Genomic DNA, 20,952 nt, shown 5'->3' with positions numbered 1-20,952 from the left:
GCTTGACCTTGGCCTTCTCCCTTGCGAACCACTCAGCCTCCACTAGGAGAGCGTTCTCGGGCAGGATGCCGACGTCAAATTCATCTGCGATCGCGTCAACTACAGTATACAGATAGCATATTAGCGAAACGAAAAATCAAGTGCAGTTAGTGCTCACTTTCACTGGGCTCAAAGTGGTGTGTCAGGTTCTCGATGGAGAGCTCCAGGCCCTTGAACGATGGGTTCGCGGAACCCGTCGTTGCCATGATGTTCTCGACTACGATCGTCTGTGCAAACAATAGTTAGTAACAGCTTAGATAGTTTAGATAGACGATTACCTTTTCGTGGTTGGTGGTGCTCTTCTTCTTGGGGACATAGACCTCCACGCCCGCCGCCACAAGCTCCTCGACTCGGGGTAGTTCGAACAATGACAGTGCCATCTTCCAGTCGAGGAGTAGCTGGACCTGGATCGTCTTGGCCTTCTCGATTAGGATCGCCACGACGGCCGGGTCTGTCAATGAAAAGAGTGACGCACGCAGCTTTCCCTCGTGAGCGATCCGGAAAGGAAACGTATAGATGTCCCGGAAGTCGGGGTTACCCCGCGAGAAGTAGACTTTGGAGAACGGTAGACATTTGATGTCCTTGTTGATGCCTTGGAAGGTCGCGCGTGGGATCTTCAATGCCCTCGCCAGCGCCCGCTCGGACAGGCCGGGCTTCGTAGCAAGCAGGTCCCAGACCTGGCGCTTGACACGGACAGGTTCGTGCTTCGGGTCGCGCTTGCGTTTGTACCATGGATCTCCCTTCCACGGCTCGCACTTCTTGAACTTCGTCACGACCTTCCGGACGGTAGCCTCGCCGAGCGGAGGCGTGCATGCCTGGCCGGCGGCCTTGTAGTCAGTATGCTTCTTGTCACGGATGGAGGGCGCAAGCTTGAAGATGAGCTTCTTCCGCACTGCACGGGTCGTGGTCTGGTTAATCTTTTTGTTGGAGGGCGGTTTGGAGCACCCCGTGCGGCCTTCTTCTTCTGGCCGGGCTTCCCCATGGCGAATTGGATTGTGAGGAGACGGCTTCGAAAGTGTTGCCTGGTGCTGGAGTACAAGCGCTACGAGAGCCCGGAGCGCACGGTCCTGACCAAGAAGACGGTGGACGAGAACGAGGCTGGCAGCTACGCGCTGGTGGCGACGCCCAAGAAGAGCAAGTCGCCCGCCGGTGGCGAGGCTTTCGTGGTGGACGTGAAGGAGCGCGAGAAGAACTTCACGCCCGTGGCGGTGGCGTTCCAGGACTTGTGGTACTCGGTGCCGAACCCGAAGAACCCGAAGGAGACGCTGGACCTGTTGAAGGGCGTGAGCGGCTTCGCGATGCCCGGCTCGGTGACGGCGCTGATGGGCTCGTCGGGCGCTGGCAAGACGACGCTGATGGACGTGATCGCCGGCCGCAAGACGGGCGGCACGATCAAGGGCAAGATCCTGCTGAACGGCTACGAGGCGAACGACCTGACCATCCGTCGCTGCACGGGCTACTGCGAGCAGATGGACGTGCACTCGGAGGCGTCGACGTTCCGCGAGGCGTTCACGTTCAGCGCGTTCCTGCGCCAGGACAGCAGCGTGCCGGACAGCAAGAAGTACGACTCGGTGGACGAGGTGCTGGACCTGCTGGACATGCACGACATCGCGGACCAGATCATCCGCGGCAGCTCGGTGGAGCAGATGAAGCGGTTGACGATCGGCGTGGAGCTTGCTGCTCAGCCGAGTGTGATTTTCCTGGACGAGCCCACGAGCGGCCTGGACGCTCGCTCGGCGAAGTTGATCATGGACGGCGTGCGCAAGTGCATTGAAGTGTTGGTCTATGACCTACATAGAACGCAGCTGAAGCTCAGTAGGGGAACGGAAGGTTAATTTACCTTCGCCCTGGCGGACAGCGGCCGCACGATCGTGTGCACGATCCACCAGCCGTCGACGGAGGTGTTCTACCTGTTCGACAACCTGCTGCTGCTGAAGCGCGGCGGCGAGACTGTGTTCGTGGGTGAGCTGGGCGAGAAGTACCGCAAGCTGGTGGAGTACTTCGAGTCGATCCCGGGCGTGACTCCTCTTCCGAAGGGCTACAACCCGGCCACGTGGATGCTGAAGGTGATCGGCGCTGGCGTGGGCCACGCTGCCGGCACGACGGACTTCGTGGAGATGTTCAAGAACAGCGAGGAGAAGCGCGCTCTGGACGCGAACCTGGCCAAGGAGGGCGTGACGATCCCGTCGCCCGACTTCCCGGAGATGGTGTTCACGAAGAAGCGCGCGGCCAGCTCGTGGACGCAGGCGCAGTTCCTGGTGGGCCGCTTCATGAACATGTACTGGCGCACGCCGTCGTACAACCTGACCCGCTTCGTGGTGACGTTCCTGCTGGCGCTGGTGTTCGGTTTCCTGTTCCTGGACGGCGACTACGTGAGCTACCAGGGCATCAACGGCGGCGTGGGCATGGTGTTCATGACGACGCTGTTCAACGGCATCGTGTCGTTCAACAGCGTGCTGCCGATTTCGTGCGAGGAGCGCGAGTCTTTTTACCGCGAGCGCGCGGCGCAGACGTACAATGCGCTGTGGTACTTCGTGGGCTCGACGCTGGCGGAGATCCCGTACGTGTTCGCGAGCGGCTTCATCTTCACGTTCGTGTGGTTCTTCATGGTGGGCTTCACGGGCTTCGGCACGGCGCTGCTGTACTGGATCAACGTGTCGCTGCTGATTCTGCTGCAGACGTACATGGGCCAGTTCCTGGCGTACGCGCTGCCGAGCATGGAGGTGGCCGCCATCATCGGTGTGCTGATGAACTCGATCTTCTTCCTGTTCATGGGCTTCAACCCTCCGGCGAACGCCATCCCGAGCGGCTACAAGTGGCTGTACGCGATCACCCCGATGCGCTACCCTCTGGCGATCCTGGGCTCGCTCGTGTTCGGCCAGTGCGACGTGGACCCTACGTGGAACGAGAGCACGAAGGCGTACGAGAACGTGGGCTCGCAGCTCGGTTGCCAGCCGGTGACGGGTCTGCCCGTGTCGATCGACCACATCACGGTGAAGGGCTACGTGGGCGAGGTGTTCGGCATGCGCCACTCGGACATGTGGACGTACTTCGGCTACGTGTTCATCTTCATTGCGGTGTTCCGTGTGCTGGCGCTGCTGTCGCTGCGCTTCCTCAACCACCAGAAGAGATAAGCAAGCGGATAGTAGAATCCGATAGCGGGGGTGTTATTATACCACCCCCTTAGACAAAACTTTTGAACAAATAAACTAACTTAGCATTGGACACGTGTTGGTTGTTTGGAGTTGCTTACTTTGAGTAGCCCGTTTTTGCGGTGAAGTGGAGTTGCGGAGTGGTGGGAAGTTGATATAATACTCTCAACTTGAGAGGTGGTTTATACGATATGTTGGGGCCGACAGGCCCCGACATATCCGACTCCGAACTGCGAACTCCGATACTCCGCCGCATATTAGTTTATAAGTTCAGTTTAGAATTGAGCAGAAACGATGGAGGATGTTGGCGACGGAGAGCCGCGGCAAGCAGAGCTACGCCTGGAGCAGCGTGAGGTCAAGCGACTAATCCATGAGGCTCTGAGCAAGAAGAGCTTCCCTCCTGTAGTTCAGCACCCCGAAGCCATCCGAGGCGACGTGTTGCTCTCTTCCCTGTTTCAATGGCCTGTAGTCGTCTGGGTTCCTGAGTGCGCTAACCCTACCCAAAAGCCGTACTGCATCATGCCAGGCTGCTCATGCACACCTAGGGTGAAGGAGTACAAGCAAAGAACAGTTGAGGACGTCGATAGCAAGAGCCACCTCCTGTATATCAAGTATCAGTGTGCCGGCGACCACAAGAGCTGTTTTTCTACGGTGACAGCAAGCTACATCCAGCGCGAAGCCCGCCTACTCATGCATTTCCCCTGTGTGATGACAAAGAAGTTTGGAATTTCAAAGCAACTAATGGAACTGGTGCACGAGGGGATGACGTCGCCTCATGGATTATCGCGCACGGTGGAGAATATACAACGGCGACGTGAAAAGCGGTACTATAAACTCCTATGCCTCTTTGCTGACCGTGTTGCGCAGCTGCGGCTGGCCAATCCCACGTATTTGGCGCCGACTCCGCCAACGGTGGCTCAGTACTGCTCGCAGGAAACGCCTGTCGGTGCTGAGACCTTATCCGCAGCGTGGATGCAGTCTACCAGCATCTACAGCGCTCTTTGCGAGCAGATTATGAGCAGCCTCGACGTGAAACGGGTGCTTCGGATCGACCACTCAGTCAAATTCTGTAAGAGACTCAAGGTATGGCCCGGTGGGACTGGCAAGAGAGAGAGTATGACGGACGCAAAATGTTGCTGCTGCTCCAGAATGAGATTGGCCAAATTGTTGGCCGGCGTTTGACTCGCTCAGAGAATCACGATGAGACGCGTCAGTTGCTAGAGCATGTCAAGGGCGCGGTGAATACCGAGGACGAGTGGTTTCTCATTAGCGACAACGCAAATGCTATTCGGAGCTTGGCTGCATCGGTGTTTGGTTCGTCGGCGAAAGTTCGTCAAGATCTTTTTCATGTTGTTCAGCGTTTCACAGAGAAAGTGAAAGGCAAGGCAGAAAAAAAGGTTTTGTCGAAGAAATTACATGAGGCAATGTACAGTGTTGATGGGGAGCTGCGCCCGCCAGAAGAGATGGAGGCGAGGTTTGTTACAGCACTTCAAGACGTAGCCCTTACTGATATCAGCTGCAGCGAGCAAGAATGGCAAGGCAGCGTGGACAGCAACTTGAAGCAGATCAAGCGCGGTGATTTGTACGTGGAGAACAACGTGTTCAGTGAGGGAGGCGGCAAGGACGTTCGTATCGTGTCAACCAGCCAGCTTGAAGGCATACACTCCGCGCTGAAAAAACTTCTGGCACAATCTGTGTCTGCTGAGGTCGGACTACGTATCTTGGATTTGTACATTTTGCAGCATAATCTCAAAGTTGGATCGAGCTATGGCCGGAACCCGCCTCTGCAGCACGCCGACATCTTGACGTTAGCCCAGACAGCAATGCTATGCCGTGGAGTCGTTGCAGACTCACCGCAGCTTGAGTATGTCAGCAGGCTCGTGTCGAAACCCTTGCGTATCGCTCAGCAACAGCCCTTGATTTTGGATTCGATCAGTGGCAGCAAATGTTTGAGGGTACAAATATTGACGCTCAAGCTCTGGAAAGCAGCCTTCAAAGATCCCACCAGCACAGCACCACGATCCGAGAGCTCTTGGCAAAGCAGATCACCTTCACCGAGAGCGGCAAGTTGCCTCGCGCCGCTTTTTTCAACTCGTTGTGCCTCAATGAGCTCGATTATGAAGCTGCTGCTGGGTTCTCTAGTGAGGAGCACGCGCTTCTGAGGCAGGTGTTGGTGGAACAAAAGGCCGCGGGGCAGAGCTGGTCAGGTTGCGCCATGGTGACAACCATCATGTACAATATTGTGGTGTCTTCGAACTCCAATCACAAGTTACGGCTGAAGCGACGCAGCTTTATCACTTTGTCCGCAAAGATCGATGGGTTCACAGCGAAATCGCGGCCGGAACCTTCAACAATCCGCGATCGGAAACTATTTCGCTTCGTGCGATCTGCTCCGTGTGACGCCAATACTGCACGGGAGAAGGAACTGCAGGCCCAACTGTTCACCGCGCTTCGAAAATTGTCCGGTGTCCGCAAAAAGAGACAAGTCTTCGTGATGGTGTACGACTTTGCGTGCTGTGTATGCGCTGGCATTCACCCAAAATCACAGCCATTCCTGCCATCGCGATGGGATAATCTGAAGCAGCAGGAGAACTACGGTGCCAACTTGAAAATCAAGCTGAAGCTGACCCCTGAAATCCTGGCCAGCATTCGCTCCACCACTTCTCACCGAGATAAATCCCAGCCTGTACTCGCTGAACAACCTTCCGGTGCTGCTCAACAGGCTCCACAGGGGACCACCGAAGAGCTTCTTCAATCTTCAGACTACATCTCTGCCAGCACCACCAACTTTTGCCACAGCGGACGGGACTCCGGACGTCTCGCCATCGTACAGAGATTCAGCTGGAAACACCTTGCCCAAATGCAGCGACACTGCGAGGATCCCGCAGCACGACGGCGAGGAGTCAGCCGCCCAAGCTACAACAGCACCGCCCCTGCAGCACGCAACGATAACACCAGACCACATCAAAATGCTGCGTGAACTTGCAAATTCAATTCCGAACTCAAATGGGAAGTGGGAATACATCCACACAGTTTATACGAAGTACTATCCTCACCTGTCGCTGTCGAGCAATGCGCTGCGCTGCCGCTTGAAGGATAAGAAGCCCCCACCCAAGTTATCGACGAACAGCACGCACCACTTATTTCGTCGCGCAAGCGCAGAGAGACCTCGTGCAGCAGCTGCCGTCAGCGAAAGAAGAAGTGCGGAGACCTCACTCGAAATCCCTACCGCACACAACCAAAGAGCAACTAAGACAGTCAAGCAGAATCGATTAGATTAGATCATTACTTCACACAGGTTTAATCCATCAAAACACTACCTTTTGTTCTTCTTGTGAGCTGCACCAATCTGGCTAGCATTTCAGCCACAGCGCAGTCCTCGCAGAACGCTGAGCGCTGAATTGCCGTACGTCTTCCGCTTGCGTTGCTCGCCATCGAGCGCTACGCCAGCGTCAAGCCCTTCGTGGACGAGCTGTTAGGTCTCCTGTTCTTCTCGATCATCATGGCCGTCGTCGTGGACACGAACTTGATGTAGCTGATCAGCAGGAAGTGCCTCACCGATGATGGCGGCCACCTCCATGCTCGGCAGCGCGTACGCCAGGAACTGGCCCATGTACGTCTGCAGCAGAATCAGCAGCGACACGTTGATCCAGCACAGCAGCGCCGTGCCGAAGCCCGTGAAGCCCACCATGAAGAACCACACGAACGTGAAGATGAAGCCGCTCGCGAACACGTACGGGATCTCCGCCAGCGTCGAGCCCACGAAGTACCACAGCGCATTGTACGTCTGCGCCGCGCGCTCGCGGTAAAAAGACTCGCGCTCCTCGCACGAAATCGGCAGCACGCTGTTGAACGACACGATGCCGTTGAACAGCGTCGTCATGAACACCATGCCCACGCCGCCGTTGATGCCCTGGTAGCTCACGTAGTCGCCGTCCAGGAACAGGAAACCGAACACCAGCGCCAGCAGGAACGTCACCACGAAGCGGGTCAGGTTGTACGACGGCGTGCGCCAGTACATGTTCATGAAGCGGCCCACCAGGAACTGCGCCTGCGTCCACGAGCTGGCCGCGCGCTTCTTCGTGAACACCATCTCCGGGAAGTCGGGCGACGGGATCGTCACGCCCTCCTTGGCCAGGTTCGCGTCCAGAGCGCGCTTCTCCTCGCTGTTCTTGAACATCTCCACGAAGTCCGTCGTGCCGGCAGCGTGGCCCACGCCAGCGCCGATCACCTCCAGCATCCACGTGGCCGGGTTGTAGCCCTTCGGAAGAGGAGTCACGCCCGGGATCGACTCGAAGTACTCCACCAGCTTGCGGTACTTCTCGCCCAGCTCACCCACGAACACAGTCTCGCCGCCGCGCTTCAGCAGCAGCAGGTTGTCGAACAGGTAGAACACCTCCGTCGACGGCTGATGGATCGTGCACACGATCGTGCGGCCGCTGTCCGCCACCTTGCGCACGCCGTCCATGATCAACTTCGCCGAGCGAGCGTCCAGGCCGCTCGTGGGCTCGTCCAGGAAAATCACACTCGGCTGAGCAGCAAGCTCCACGCCGATCGTCAACCGCTTCATCTGCTCCACCGAGCTGCCGCGGATGATCTGGTCCGCGATATCGTGCATGTCCAGCAGGTCCAACACCTCATCGACTGAGTCGTACTTCTTGCTGTCCGGCACGCTGCTGTCTTGCCGTAGGAATGAAGTAAAAGTGAAGGCCTCGCGGAACGTAGTGGCGTCCGAGTAAATGTCCATCTGCTCGCAGTAAGCGGTGCATCGTCGAATAGCCAATTCGTTCGCCTCGTAGCCGTTCAGCATGATCTTGCCCTTGATCGTGCCTCCAGTCTTGCGGCCAGCAATCACGTCCATCAAAGTCGTCTTACCAGCGCCCGATGAGCCCATGAGAGCCGTCAGCGTGCCAGGCTCAGCAAGGCCACTGATTCCCTTGAGAAGGTCGATACTCTCCTTCGGGTTGCTGGGCTTCGGCACCGAGTACCACAAGTCTTGGAACGCGAGAGTGACGGGTACGAAGTTCTTCTCACGCGGAGGTACGTTAACCACAAGATCAGACGACCTCGAAGACGTATTGGAGCTCTTGGGCGTCGAAACCAGCGCGTAGTGGTCGGAAGGGTCTGTCGACCTGGATTGCTCAATATTCTTTGGTGTGAGAACAACGTTCCTCGGTCCGTCATAGCGCTTGTATTCCAGAACGAACGCTCCCAGCGCCATAAAGAAGAGGTACGCTCCAGCCAGGTAAACAATACCTGCCCGCTGCTGGACGGCACGCTGTACCCCGACAAGAAGTACTCGCCCATCGTGGCATTGAACTCACTGCAGTAGTCCACGCCGTTGTACACGCACACGTCATATTTCGCCGCGCGATACTCGTTCACACCAAGCGCACGCAGACACCAGGCCATGGGGTTAAGCCAATAGCCCCAAGACAGCCAGTCGGGAAGCACTCTTCTTGACGCCACAAAGCCTCCGAAGAGAACGAAGACGGCGATCGTGAAGGTCGACATGGGCTTGGCGATGTTAAAGTTAGGCGACACCGCCGTCAGGAAGAAGAACCATGACGCGAACACCAAATTGGTCAGGATGAGCAGCAGGACGAAGACGAGGTAGTGGCCAGCGTGCACGACGAAGTCACTCATCCAGTAGACCAGAGAGCCGAACACGACACTCTCGAAGATGGCCTGCGGAACAAGCGCACGGAGTTTGCGATCGCGTACGCAGAAGCTCGAGCGAAGTTGGCTGCTCACTGCTTGTAGAAAATGTCCCGTGCCGCCATGAACGTCGGGACCTGGGAGGTCTGGCCGAGCGCCATGAAGATGGTCGCTTGGAACGTCACCCCAAGTCTTCGCTGCACGTCGACCGGGTCGGCTTGGTAGAATGTGCTGCCATACATCAAGCCCATGACGACCACCATGAGCGCCCGGGTCCGGATAAATGCATGATTTCTGATTGCCATCATCCATTGACGGCGAGTCAGCGTCTTCGTGTTTTCCCAAAAGGACTGGCGGAACTGGCATGGGCTCCATGTGCTTCCCCGCGTCTTCCAAGAGGTGTGGATGGAACGGGTCGTCCAGCAGCTTCATCAGATTGTTGTAGACCGCTGACTGTCGAAAGAGCTCGGCAAATTCACTTGCTTTGCGCGGGTGCTTCACCAAGTGGTGTGGCAGTTCTGCCTCGTACTTGCCCTGCTGGTTTGTCCCCAGATCCCGTAAGAAGTCGGCGGCATCGTGACCGGGTGGGCACTTGAACCCCAAACTCTCGAAGTACGGGAGCGTCTGCACACGAGGGCCGTGGTACATGACCTCACCCTCGTTCAGGATGATCACGTCGTCGAACAGGTCGAACACCTGGGCGCCGGCTGCAGCAGCGCGATCACCACCGTCTTGTGCAGCTTCTTGGCGATACTGCGCTGCGTCTTGATGATGTCATACGTCGAGGCCCGTGCTGATCTCGTCCATGAGCGTCATATACTTCATGCCGAACTCCATCTCGCCAGTCGTCACGCGCTTACGCTCACCACCGGACACGCCGCGCCGCATAGCATTGCCGATGATGGTATTTTCACAGTTCTGCAGTCCGAGCTGGTCGATGATCAGATCCGGGTAGTGCTTGAAGTACGCCTTGGCCGCTTCGAGTGCTGCCATGTTGTCTTCCGGAGTGCCATTGGAGAGCAAGTCCTCGTGGTGTGTCGAGAGACCCCCACCGCAGAACTCATGGGCAAACTCCAGCGTCTCGCGGACCGTTAGTGAAGGGAAATGCTTGTCCTCCTGCGTCACGTACGCCGCGAACTGCGGCAGTTGCTTGGCAAAGTCCTTCTGCTGGCGTCCGTTGTACAGAATCTCGCCCTCGATCGTGACGTTCTTGCTCTTCGGGAACTGGCCAGCGAGGATGCGCATGAGGGACGACTTGCCTGAGCCAGGTTGGCCTAGCACCAATGTAATGGTGCCAGGCTTGAACACGCCGCTCGCGTTCTTGAGGACGTGCTTCTTCTCCATGCGCTTGTTCGGGGCGAGCTTGGCCAGGTTGCGCTTGGTCACGTTGTAGATCGTGGGCAGCTCGGACTTGGCCGAGACGTCTCCGATGACGGCGACGTCAGCCGTAATGGACACGTTGCTGTAGCGCACTTCCATCTGAGGCAGCTCTCGGCCGATTGCAGCCTCCATCGTGTTGGCCACGTAGCCGTGCAGCGCGTGCGGGCCCTTGACCAGCATGGTCTTGCTGGACTCGAGATCCAACTGGGTCACCCGCGAAGCCCTCATCCGCTGCAAGTCGAGGGCCTGTGAGGTCGCTGTTCGAGGAGCTTTCGTTGCGCGGGGCTGGGCAAGTTTGATAATGACCTTGCAGTCGACAGAGGACAATTTTTTTCATCCCAGGGGATGGTCGGGTGTTCGTGAACCCGTACATGCTGGTGGCGCGCAAGCAAAAGCAGCCGAGTTGACGCGCTCGCCGTCCCGCGGTTGTCGAGAGAGCGGCACGATTGGTGGGAAGGCAGCAGCAGGTGCAACCCGAACAGGACACTTGCTGTAGCCGGACGATCGAGCTTGGCGCGCGATCCCCGACGCGTAATAACGTACAGAAACTGCACTGCAACGAGAGCAAGTTGCCTTTTTCGATTGTCATCAGATCATCCGATTCGGATGGGGGGGGGGGGGGGGCACAAGCAGACTGTCGGGGCCCGACAAGCCCGACTCGGGCTTGTTGGCGCAAGACGAACATACATGTACATGGCACTAACCGACGGCTGTCTCATAGTGCCATGACATGCACAGCCGTCGTTGAGGGCACTTCCGATAGCATCCATCCACCCCATGATAGCCTTGTCTCGCTCGTGTAATTCCAAAGAGCGAGGGTGAATAGCTCGACCCCCTCGCAAGTTGGCCCGTTAGTATCGACGGCATTGCTGTCATGGCGAAGGTTCGCCACAGGGTGCCCTGCCTCAGCAATATGGTAGCGTTCCGGTAGCGTGTCCAGTATCAAACCCCTGGCGGTAGAAGGCATTCATCCAAACGCCACCAAACGGCCAAAATCCTGCTTATCTTGGGGAGTTTGTATGCTGGAAACAGTAGCCGTTTTGCTTCGGAGGTTGCAAAATGCGATGAACCAAAGGAAGGCATCTTCACGCTCCACCGTCTCGAAGATGCATCTCGGTCTTTTCCTCACTGCACAATCCCCACTGCCGCTGCCTTCTCGGTGCGCAACGCTGCAACTCGCAACAGAGCGCCATTGCCGCTTTTGCTGAATAGTGGTGAGCATGGCGCCAAAGATATCGTCAGTACTTGGCTTCCACGAGCGCGAGCAGCTCCACAAGAACCCATCCATCCTGGCCTACACGGGGGACGTGGGGCAGAACTACCTCGACTTGGGAGACGGCTACGAGGACCAAGAGAGAGAACAAGCACCGCTTGCCCAGCCGCGCGACCGTGACCGCTCTAATTCGGAGAAGAAGGCCACAACCAGCTCGCGCTTGACGTCGCTCTCGTCCAGCCTCCACAGTGCCCGCGCTGCGGTAACCACGCGCGCACGGAAGCTCCATGTGCGTGCGTCCACCCGCCAGGCCATCAGCCACCTGCGCAAGACGATGACAAAGCGCTCGTCGTCTCGAACCGAGGCGAATAAGGAATCCGTGGCAACCGACCACCACCAGTCCAATCAGTTCGACAACGACCGCTTCAGCAACGACCGCATGACCGACGCGGGGAACCAGGTTGGGGTGGAGAACGCCGGCTACAAGTGCATGTACGCCGAGGTTAACCTGGGAAACGACATGGAGTTTCGCCATTCTGCCCGGGGTTCTACAGCCGCCAGTACTGGCAGTCGACTGTCCAAGCTCCTGCCGCCGCGCCCCTGGATCAAAAACTCCAAGCAGAAACGAAGATTCAGCGACGAGCTTCACTAAAAGCCCCCCCCCCCCTGGTTTACATATCACTTTTATACAGTCGAAAGTTGAAGTTTGAGCGTTGAAGTTGACCAGAGTGTTGGTTCACCGGAGACTCACCTGCGTAACGTAGAATGCCCTTGGGCATTCGTGCTTAGATTTTCACAGGCACGGCACCTGCACACTCGACTACGAAAGAAACGCCCCCATGCAGCACGGGACGATGATCCGCGTCAACGCTCAACGCAGCAGATCCGTTCGCCGGATATTTATACGTCTTACTAAAATGCGCAACGCGTGCGCTAGTGCGGCGGTGCTTGGGTGCGTGGCAAGCCCGCAACGGAAGCGTATTCGCGGCCGCGTCTGAGTCCGTCGCCATGATCGATGAAGCCCATACACACACTTGGATGGGAAGATTTGGGCGGTTAGCGTAACCGAATCTCGGCCAATTAGCGCCCGAGCGGTCACTTGCGCCCCCAGTCACGAATACGCCAGGCGCGCGTCATTCCTCGACCATGCGCGACTCGAGACGCAGCAGGACCGAGCCCCTGGGCAGCCAGGTGGCGCCGCGGGAGCGCGCGTCGTCGGGCGGCTTCAGCACGGAAGCCAGCAGCTCGTCCGAGATTACGGAGCCGCTCGTGCTCAAAGATCGGCAGTTGGGCCAAGGATACGGCAGCACGACGCTGGAAGTGCAACGGGGGGAGCTGGAAGACGGGGACGAGGTCGTGGTGAGCGACCAGGTCCTGGTCTCCGCCATTGCCAACCTCAGCACCGCTGTACGTAGAGATATTGGTGAGAGCACGTAGGGACATTGAGGGGATTACGCTGACGGTGAATTTGGGTTTCACAGTACAATCTGGCGGTGATCAACTATGCGCTGATGATGTTGGAGCGATCGTACCCGAACTCGAGTGCGGGGCTGCGCTCGACGGTGGACTCGTGCTCGTTGGTGGGGGCCATCGTGGGGCAGCTCACGTTCGGCTATGTGGGGGCAGTCATGGGGCGTCGGAAGGGGATGATCTTCACGCTGCTGCTGTCCATTCTGGGGGCCGCAGCTAGCGCACTGTTGCCGTGGGGCACCGACTCGGTCTATCAGGTGCTGGCGGCGTGCCGCTTCGTCTTGGGTGTGGGTGTAGGAGGGGTCTACCCGTTGTCAGCGGCCTCGGCTGTGGAGTCGACGGATGGCGACGATGACTCGAAGAAGAGCAAGGTCGTGGCGGCCGTCTTCAGCTTCCAGGGCATCGGGCAATTGCTGGCTCCACTCATGGCCTACATCATGCTGGCTATGAATGCCCAGCGAACAATCGGGTGGCGGGTTTTGTTGCTGGTTGGAGCCTTCCCTGGACTGTTCGTGCTGCGACGAGCTTTCGAGGTGAAGGAGGACCTGCCCCCGTCGCCGATCACCCCACCAATTGTGCTCAAGAGGATGGACGCAGAGGTGACGTGCAGGTCGAAGTTGTGGGACAAGCTGCGAGATAGCACCAAGCTGCAGCGCAAGCTCTTTGGAACCTGCGCGAGTTGGTTCCTGTTCGACCTCACCTTTTACGGGAACGTCATCTTCACGCCGATTATCCTGCAAGACACGTACGGCTTGGATAAGCACCACTTCGCGGACGTCGCACTCTGCTCGTTGGTCGTGGCAGCCATCGCTTTGCCCGGCAACCTGCTCACCGTATTTATTGTCGGCAAAATCAGCTTCAAGACGATCCAGATCATGGGTTTTATCGTCATGGCGCTGCTCTTCCTGGTTTTGGGATTCTTCTACGAGCAGCTACTGGGTTACAGAGGGCTGTTGCTCGGGATGTATGCGCTCACGTTCTTCTTCTCGAATTTTGGGCCAAACGTCGGCACATTTTGCCTCCCTGCGGAGATTTTCCCCGAAGACGTACGCGTCGAGCTCAACGGAGTCGCCGCGGCTGCCGGCAAGCTGGGAGCTGCAATCGGAGCGGCATCGTTTGGAATCATCGAAGCTCATTTTGGTGTCTCGCATCTCCTGATTCTCAGTGCGACGGTCTCTCTGCTTGGAGCACTCGTAACCAAGCGCTACATCCCGTCATAGGTTTTAGTCCACTAGACTAGCGCTTCATCTACCTGTTGCTCGCATAACAATGCTATTATATATCGATCTACTCTTGTGCTTGCGTCGATGGCTACGTCGGTGGCCATACTAGGACGCATTGATCAATACTCTAGCAGTAGGAGGATATCGCCTAGTCCTCTTTTATTTTGTGGTAGTGCTTCTACTTGCGACGAGCAGCGTTGCGTTCTCGTTTCGCCTTCAGGATCTTGTCTTGGTTAGCCACCTCATCTCGAAATGCCTTCAGTAGATGGCCCCCAGCCAGGCTGTTTCCGCCGCAGAGTTGCGTGAACCGGGCATGGGTGAATCGCGTGAGCATTCTGCCATCGACGGAGCCGTTAATGTTATGAGCAAACTTTTCAAACCTGCCCTTGCGCACCGAGCAGATCCAGTTCCTCACATGGTCGTTATCCCACTCGCGGATCGGAATCACACGCTCCTCTTCATCCTCTCCAGCTTCTTTCACATCAACTCTATCGGTGCTGACATGCGGAGTGTCTTCGAGCATCTGACCAGCGCACAACAGGGTGTGAAGCGTGTGCTCCGTGTCAATCGACAGCGGCGAAATTGTAGCAATCACGCTGGCCCGGGAATTCATGCTCCAAAGGCAGCTCTTCAAGATACGAGTAAGCATGCTCGCGCGATAGGGAACAAAGCCCGTGCTGTCCTCGCGTCCGATGGCCCGCACGCACTCCTTCAGCGCGAGGTGGCTCTTGTTAATCTCGATGGCTTCCTTTCGCCGGGCCGCGTCATGGTAGAACGAGTCTTCATTGCGCTCACTGCCAGCGAGATCCAGTAACACGAGCTGCCCGTAGAGATCACCGAGCTCCCCCTTTCTCGAACTGCGGTGACGCAGGTTAATGTAGCACACCAAATGAGAGCGCGACGACTGGTGATTCACTGATGTCGATTCAGTGCTGCGCAAGTCCTTCACACCCTCGAGCACCTCCAATAGCGAGTTGGTCGAGTCGGCCTCCACTTCGGTCGTGCCAACCAAGCCCGTGCTGCCTTCTCCATCGTCGCACACAAGCACCTTCGAGCGGTCGTGAATGAGGTCTGACGCGACAGAAGTAAATAAAACTTAATCTGTAGCCCCTACGATCCCCGCACCTCGGAACGTACCATAACACTTCGATCCAGCAATCTCAACAGCTGAGACCGAGACGACAAAGTCCACGTCGCCCACGGCCTCGGTAAAAAGGTCGTCCGAGATGTACTGGAAGAGCCCGCTCATCGTGTACGTCTTGCCGGACCCCGTCTGTCCATACATCATGCAAACCGACTTGCCGCCTTGCATCGCGTGCAGCAGCAAGTGCTTGACAGCGTCCTCGTAGATCGTCTCCGTGTCGACCTTCTCGTCATAGCACGTGGAGAAGCGCTGGTGGTGCGAGACCACGTACTTGTGCCGCATATCTGCTCGCACCAAAGTCACTCGTGAGCACAACCCCCTGGTGTAGACGACCAAATAAAACCCTCTACCCCCTCCCACCCGTACCGGGGTACATTTTGCACTCGTGGATGACGATCTCGCGCTGGCCGACGGCCGTGATGACGTCGAACTCGTGCTTGCGGAGCTCGTGCGGCAGCAGCGGGCGCTTGCGCACGTAGACGTGCATGTGGTCGCTGCCTGGCGCCTCCCGGTTCGCCTCGTCATTCTCCTCCCCGCCGGCGCGCAGCCTGGTCTCCATCTGCTGCAGATACTGACTGCGAAGCTCGCGCAGCGTGCGCTGGAAGTCCGCTGCGTGCACCTTGCGCGCCGTTCTGAAGAGCGGAGATAGATAGAGAGAGAGATAGAGATAGAGCTGTAGATTAGAGAGGCGAAAGTCAATTCAATAGAAACGACGGGAGCTACGCGCCGCTTGTCCATGTTCTCGCCGGCAGGGCGCCATTCTCGATCGGGCACCATCGCTCACGCGTGTGTAACACTGCAGCTGCCCGCTTGCTGGGCACACGGCAAGTCCCGGAGTGGCGGATCCGTGCAGCAGTTGAAGTCGCAAGCATTCCTGCAGCAAGTTCCAGATGTGTGGACCACACAAACATATTTCAAAAAGTAACATACCCACCCGAATATAAGCCCCACCCCCAATAGAAACCCATACTACACAGGAGCAACCAGAAGATATGAGGTAGATACAGCCAAGATGCACTCTTTTCGTTGGTTGAAACTCGGCTGTTCTCATAGATACTATTCACTTACATTGAGTGGTGTTGAGTAGCTCGAGTTTGGTGTGTTGATTCTACTCGCGGTGTGCCACATAGTGTGGTGCAACATGCACTTGATGTACACACCACATATTTTGTCTGCCAAACCATTTTTCAGTGTGTTTTCCAAGTTATGTCCCATTTTACAATCTATCATTCTTTATAGCGCCCAAGTTGTTACTGTCGGGCAAGAATATCGGTTCTGGAAGCTAACTGAGCCGAGGGAAGGTTTGAGGTGCCTTGAGCTCAACCCTACTTATACCTGTTTTTTAGATGAAATCCGCACCCTGAACCACGAAACTTGGTGCCCGACAGTAACAACTTGGGCGCTATAAAGAATGATAGATTGTAAAATGGGACATAACTTGGAAAACACACTGAAAAATGGTTTGGCAGACAAAATATGTGGTGTACATCAAGTGCATGTTGCACCACACTATGTGGCACACCGCGAGTAGAATCAACACACCAAACTCGAGCTACTCAACACCACTCAATGTAAGTGAATAGTATCTATGAGAACAGCCGAGTTTCAACCTGCATCTTGGCTGTATCTACCTCATATCTTCTGGTTGCTCCTGTGTATCTTCCTGCATCCTCGAAAACGCAGTATTCCCCGCAGCCCGCCCACACCAGCTCCCGCAGCCCGACTCACGATGCCCCCCAAGTACCAGTGGACAACCTCTGCCGCGACATGACACGCTAAGACTGAGTCTTAAAGACTCCCAGCTGCTCATGGAGGATATGAAGGCTTCGTCATCGTGAAGAGTCAGCTGGTACCCTGCGTCGTACAGTATGCGCCCTATCCAGGACCCACAAGATGCGATACCAGTTGCTGAAGTGTTCCTCTGTTGAATGAAGAGGTGCGCCGAGTGCGCCCCGCTCGCATAGTGGTAGCAGGCTTCGCCTGTCTGCCTGTCGAGTTATTTTATAGCTAAAAGTAAAAACTCTCAAATATGCTACTCTTGGGATTTAGCAAGTACGAGAGAAGTAGGACTTCGTTGAGCGTGTGCGATTATGTAAGGATTAAGTGAGGGTTGGGGCAATTTGAGCTGCAGCACCCAAGCCATGATTACATGTAAGGGAGCTGTGGAAGCTTTTATAGGGTAAGGGTAACGTCTGTTTTGACCCACCCGATGGCTACATTTTGCACCAGTGACATCCGCCATTTGCTCGCCGCCTGCTACATCCCACTTCCATTATACAATTCTCTGCGAATCCCTCTGCTCTACTGGTGCGACGACCCCAGTTCGCCAATTGCTAGACCATTTTTTGTGTCATACTATTTTCGATTAACAAATTGTGTGTACATATATTAGGATAATGGGCCTTTCTGATCTACTCCCTGAGAATGATGAAAGCAGCATGGAGCATGTTTGCGAAACGTGTGGCCAACGGGCGGACCATCTCCGTCGGCACCTACTGAAGCCGTGCCCCGGGATGCCAGCCCCCCATGCAAGCTGTGTGATGTCTGTTTCCAGTGGGTTAAAGGCTTTAACTACCATCTCAACAGGCACCAACGGTCAAAGAACTGCAGGTCAGTTGTTGACACCATCGCTCACCGAAATCAGCTGGCACAACAGCGTCGACAACGCGACGCAGAGTGGCACCGCCAGAACCGAGCTAGGGTCAAGGCCAGTGCAGGCGCTGGAGAGGCGGATGAAATGGGCAGCTTGACCCAGCCGCTACAGGGGGAGAAAATATCACGAGCACAACATATTCTCTGCTAAACACAATAAAAGACATGCCAGCACATGTGCAAGGGACGAGGTGCTATGAGTGGCAAATTGATGTGCAGCTGCACACTAAAAGGAATGTTCGGGAAACGTTCTTTTGGCGTGCAGAGCGAGTGTCCCGTTGTGGGCCACAACACGGGCGGCCTGGAGCTGGAGAGTGCTGGAGCGCGCGCGGGGAAGGCTACAGCGAGTCTACGGGCGGCTGCGGTGTGAACACAAGCGGCAAGACCGGTGAGGCTGCAGAAGACTACGAAGGAAGCTACTGGTTGCAGAATGCGCTCACCGCTGGAGACTCGTAAGCCACAGGATCGTCGTGACAGTCTTGGGCCGCTCCGCAGCCGCCATGCCGAAGGCATAGATCTCTCTGAGGGGCTGCCTGCTGGGCAGCGAGCGCTGCTATCTGTTGGAGTGAACGAAGCGCAGGCTGTGATTAAGTGCAGGCTGTGTGTGCTGCGGTTTGAACTACCCGTCGACAACGTGCTGCTGACGATGTGTGCAGTCGCAACGTGAACGCTTTACTCTTCCGCTACATCTATGGTATCGTGTGTGCTGGTGATGGTGCAGCACGTGCTGAAGATGCTGCTGCTGGAGACGCAGGCGCTGGCAGACTGGTGCTTACGCTCAGCATACTGTCTGTCAGCGGACAATAAGCAAGGTGATTATCACTGCAAGTCTTGATGTATTATTTCGACTTACTTATGCGTGCCTACTTTGGATTAATATTTTTGCAGCGCGTGGCCAGCATTGACCGGACGCCCAGGGCCCCGCCGCTGGTCATCATCTCCATCCTTGCGGCGCTTGCTGCTCCGGTTCACTATGAGCCGCTCCCCAGTGCCGTCGACGTGGTTGCGAATATGCAGCGCAAGGAGCAAGTGCACGCAGCAGTTCATCTTTGCGTGGTATCGCACGGACAATGCCCGGCCGTGATATCCACGGGCCACCCGGTGCTTGGCTGCGCCTCAACCTCCATCATTGCGTAGTTCACCGAGAATCTGGCGGCGACATCGGCGGCTTTCTCAGTCCGGCCGCGTGATGGAACGTAGAACCGCGGCGGCTGCGCGGCCAGGACCCTTACAATGTCATCGTTAGTATCGTCGATCAAGAAGCCGATGCTGCTGCGCTCATGAACGTGCTCACGGAGGTACCCGCCCGTGCGCAGCGACGTTGCTCGAGCTTGGAGGAGCTTGTCTGACTTCCGCCGCTGCAGGATCGGCAAGGCCGCCATGGACCGATGGCTACAGCAGTCGCGCATCTGCTGCAGCAGCAGCACAAGCTTGAGCTTCCGCTTCTGCGTGTAGTCACGCTTGAACGCGCGATTGAAGGTCTCGCAGGGGTTATTAGTAGTAGCGAACCCCGTAGGCGTAAGATAGCACTGCCAGCTGCTAAATTTCCCCTTCATCAACTGCTTCTTCATGTATTTGCGGAACGCGTCCAGCTCGGGACGCTTGTTCCACTCAAACAGCACTTTCTCATTGCGTGTCAAGTTCTCCGCTTCAGTAAGCGAGAAGTGCAGATCATAGATATCTCTGTAGACCTCGGCCACCACGTCGCCGTGAACCCCACTCATGCGCTCCTTCACGGCAACCCGTACTTTTGCGATCACGTGGTAGAAACACATGAGATACGTGTACGTGCAGTCGATCCCAAACACGCTCTGTACGGCATTGAATTGAGCAGCGTCGGCATCTGCCATCACATAGCGCACACGCATTGCCTCACCAACCACTTGCGCGTACACAGTCCGCAACGCGGCAAATGCATCGGTAAAGTGCCGCTCTTCCAATTGCGACGTAACGAAGAGAGCCAAAAGGTGAAACGCTCGCGATCCATCTGAGAGGCCGACGACGATGACTGGGTAGCTGAGCCGGTCCAGCTGAAACGTCGCATCCACATGCAGAATGACGGAGGCCGGGTCGCACTTGGCCGATCGCAGGAGTACCTTCGTCGTAACGCCAACAACAAAAGGGTGCTTGTCCGAGCCGTCCCCCGTAATGCATTTGCCGCGGGCATTCGTGTCGCGCGTAAAGGTAAAGGCATCATGCTCAGCTTCGCTGCCGGTGAAGGAATACGCAGCCACGTGGGTAGCGACGTCGCTAACGCGATCGTTCCCGCCGAGCTTAGCGCGCAGGTAGTGGCTCACACAGTTTTGCACCTTGCGAATCTCAGGTAGATCTTCTAGACGCAGTCCAAATTTGCGCGACATCGCATGCAGAATGCGGAGCGGCGTGAGGTTCTCGCGCGTCATGTCGTGGATGAACGCGCGTTGCGCCCGTGTGATGGTGGGCTTCCGGCGAGGATTCGCCGCCGAGAAATGCTTGCCACGCTCACTCATGGTCACCGTCTTCGATTCTTGGCAGATCAGCACCTTGGCACGCCACGGGCACTTCGCGAACGGGGCCACCGCCTTGCACTGCTTGCACGCACACAGCAGAATCTTGTACCGCATCAAATGCACGGTGGCGGAGGCGCACGCGGTGCAGGGCATGAGCTGGCTCCTGGATGCCTTGAAGGCCTTCATACCCAGAAGCAGCATGTCATCATCTCGTTCGGAGAGCTCACTACAGAGCGGTTGCCAGTCGTGCGAGGTGGGCATAGTGGCGAGAGGGGAGGAGAGGGGAAGTCAGGTGTTGGGGAGGGGGGGGGGATACTTTCGAGAGAATCGGGAAGTAAAGGCAACCACCCGACGTGTAGCTTGTGCCTACCTCACGCTTGCTGTGGCCAACCAATTTGTGATGTGAAGGCACAAAATATAGTGTGTTGGATCAAATATTGTGGTGCTGGTAAGGGACTTATTGTGCAAACCTGCCGTTTTTGTGCTGCTCATATATTTGTTGTGCTGGTCAGCCTCTGTCTTACAGGGGAGT

At 56.6% G+C, this 20,952-nt stretch overlaps 6 protein-coding genes and 1 pseudogene across 7 annotated transcripts; 4 read left to right on the top strand and 3 right to left on the bottom strand.

Annotated features, from left to right (window-relative positions):
- Nucleotides 1-878: 878 nt before the first annotated feature.
- Nucleotides 879-3,173, top strand: PHYSODRAFT_326570 (ABC transporter ABCG family; the record flags this gene model as incomplete). Its single annotated transcript, XM_009522568.1, has 2 exons — nt 879-1,816; nt 1,898-3,173. The coding sequence occupies 2 exons, from the start codon at nt 879-881 to the stop codon at nt 3,171-3,173; spliced, it is 2,214 nt and encodes a 737-aa protein (XP_009520863.1).
- Nucleotides 3,174-3,485: 312 nt separating this feature from the next.
- Nucleotides 3,486-6,171, top strand: PHYSODRAFT_344979 (hypothetical protein; the record flags this gene model as incomplete). The annotated part of the gene is made up of 5 exons (XM_009522567.1): nt 3,486-3,983; nt 4,059-4,305; nt 4,383-4,519; nt 4,637-4,816; nt 5,128-6,171. 5 exons carry the CDS (start codon nt 3,486-3,488, stop codon nt 6,169-6,171), a joined length of 2,106 nt encoding a protein of 701 aa, XP_009520862.1.
- Nucleotides 6,172-6,747: 576 nt separating this feature from the next.
- Nucleotides 6,748-10,424, bottom strand: PHYSODRAFT_395988 (annotated as a pseudogene; the record flags this gene model as incomplete). The annotated part of the gene is made up of 1 exon: nt 6,748-10,424. A coding segment is annotated over one exon (3,677 nt), but the record flags the coding sequence as incomplete, so codon positions are not given.
- A 1,025-nt stretch (nt 10,425-11,449) lies between these two features.
- On the top strand, nt 11,450-12,094 carry PHYSODRAFT_257746 (hypothetical protein; the record flags this gene model as incomplete). The annotated part of the gene is made up of 1 exon (XM_009522566.1): nt 11,450-12,094. The coding sequence occupies one exon, from the start codon at nt 11,450-11,452 to the stop codon at nt 12,092-12,094; it is 645 nt and encodes a 214-aa protein (XP_009520861.1).
- Nucleotides 12,095-12,588: 494 nt separating this feature from the next.
- On the top strand, nt 12,589-14,132 carry PHYSODRAFT_486630 (hypothetical protein; the record flags this gene model as incomplete). Its single annotated transcript, XM_009522565.1, has 2 exons — nt 12,589-12,849; nt 12,924-14,132. 2 exons carry the CDS (start codon nt 12,589-12,591, stop codon nt 14,130-14,132), a joined length of 1,470 nt encoding a protein of 489 aa, XP_009520860.1.
- A 30-nt stretch (nt 14,133-14,162) lies between these two features.
- On the bottom strand, nt 14,163-15,447 carry PHYSODRAFT_555336 (hypothetical protein; the record flags this gene model as incomplete). The annotated part of the gene is made up of 3 exons (XM_009522564.1): nt 14,163-14,591; nt 14,664-15,206; nt 15,273-15,447. The coding sequence occupies 3 exons, from the start codon at nt 15,445-15,447 to the stop codon at nt 14,314-14,316; spliced, it is 996 nt and encodes a 331-aa protein (XP_009520859.1). The 3' UTR covers nt 14,163-14,313.
- A 3,527-nt stretch (nt 15,448-18,974) lies between these two features.
- PHYSODRAFT_257835 (hypothetical protein) lies at nt 18,975-20,681 on the bottom strand (the record flags this gene model as incomplete). The annotated part of the gene is made up of 1 exon (XM_009522563.1): nt 18,975-20,681. One exon carries the CDS (start codon nt 20,679-20,681, stop codon nt 18,975-18,977), a length of 1,707 nt encoding a protein of 568 aa, XP_009520858.1.
- Between the last annotated feature and the right edge of the window lie 271 nt (nt 20,682-20,952).

This window comes from Phytophthora sojae (genome assembly GCF_000149755.1).
Source record: "Phytophthora sojae unplaced genomic scaffold PHYSOscaffold_2, whole genome shotgun sequence".
NCBI classification, from domain to species: domain Eukaryota; phylum Oomycota; class Peronosporomycetes; order Peronosporales; family Peronosporaceae; genus Phytophthora; species Phytophthora sojae.
This window is presented reverse-complemented; position numbering and strand designations above follow the sequence as displayed.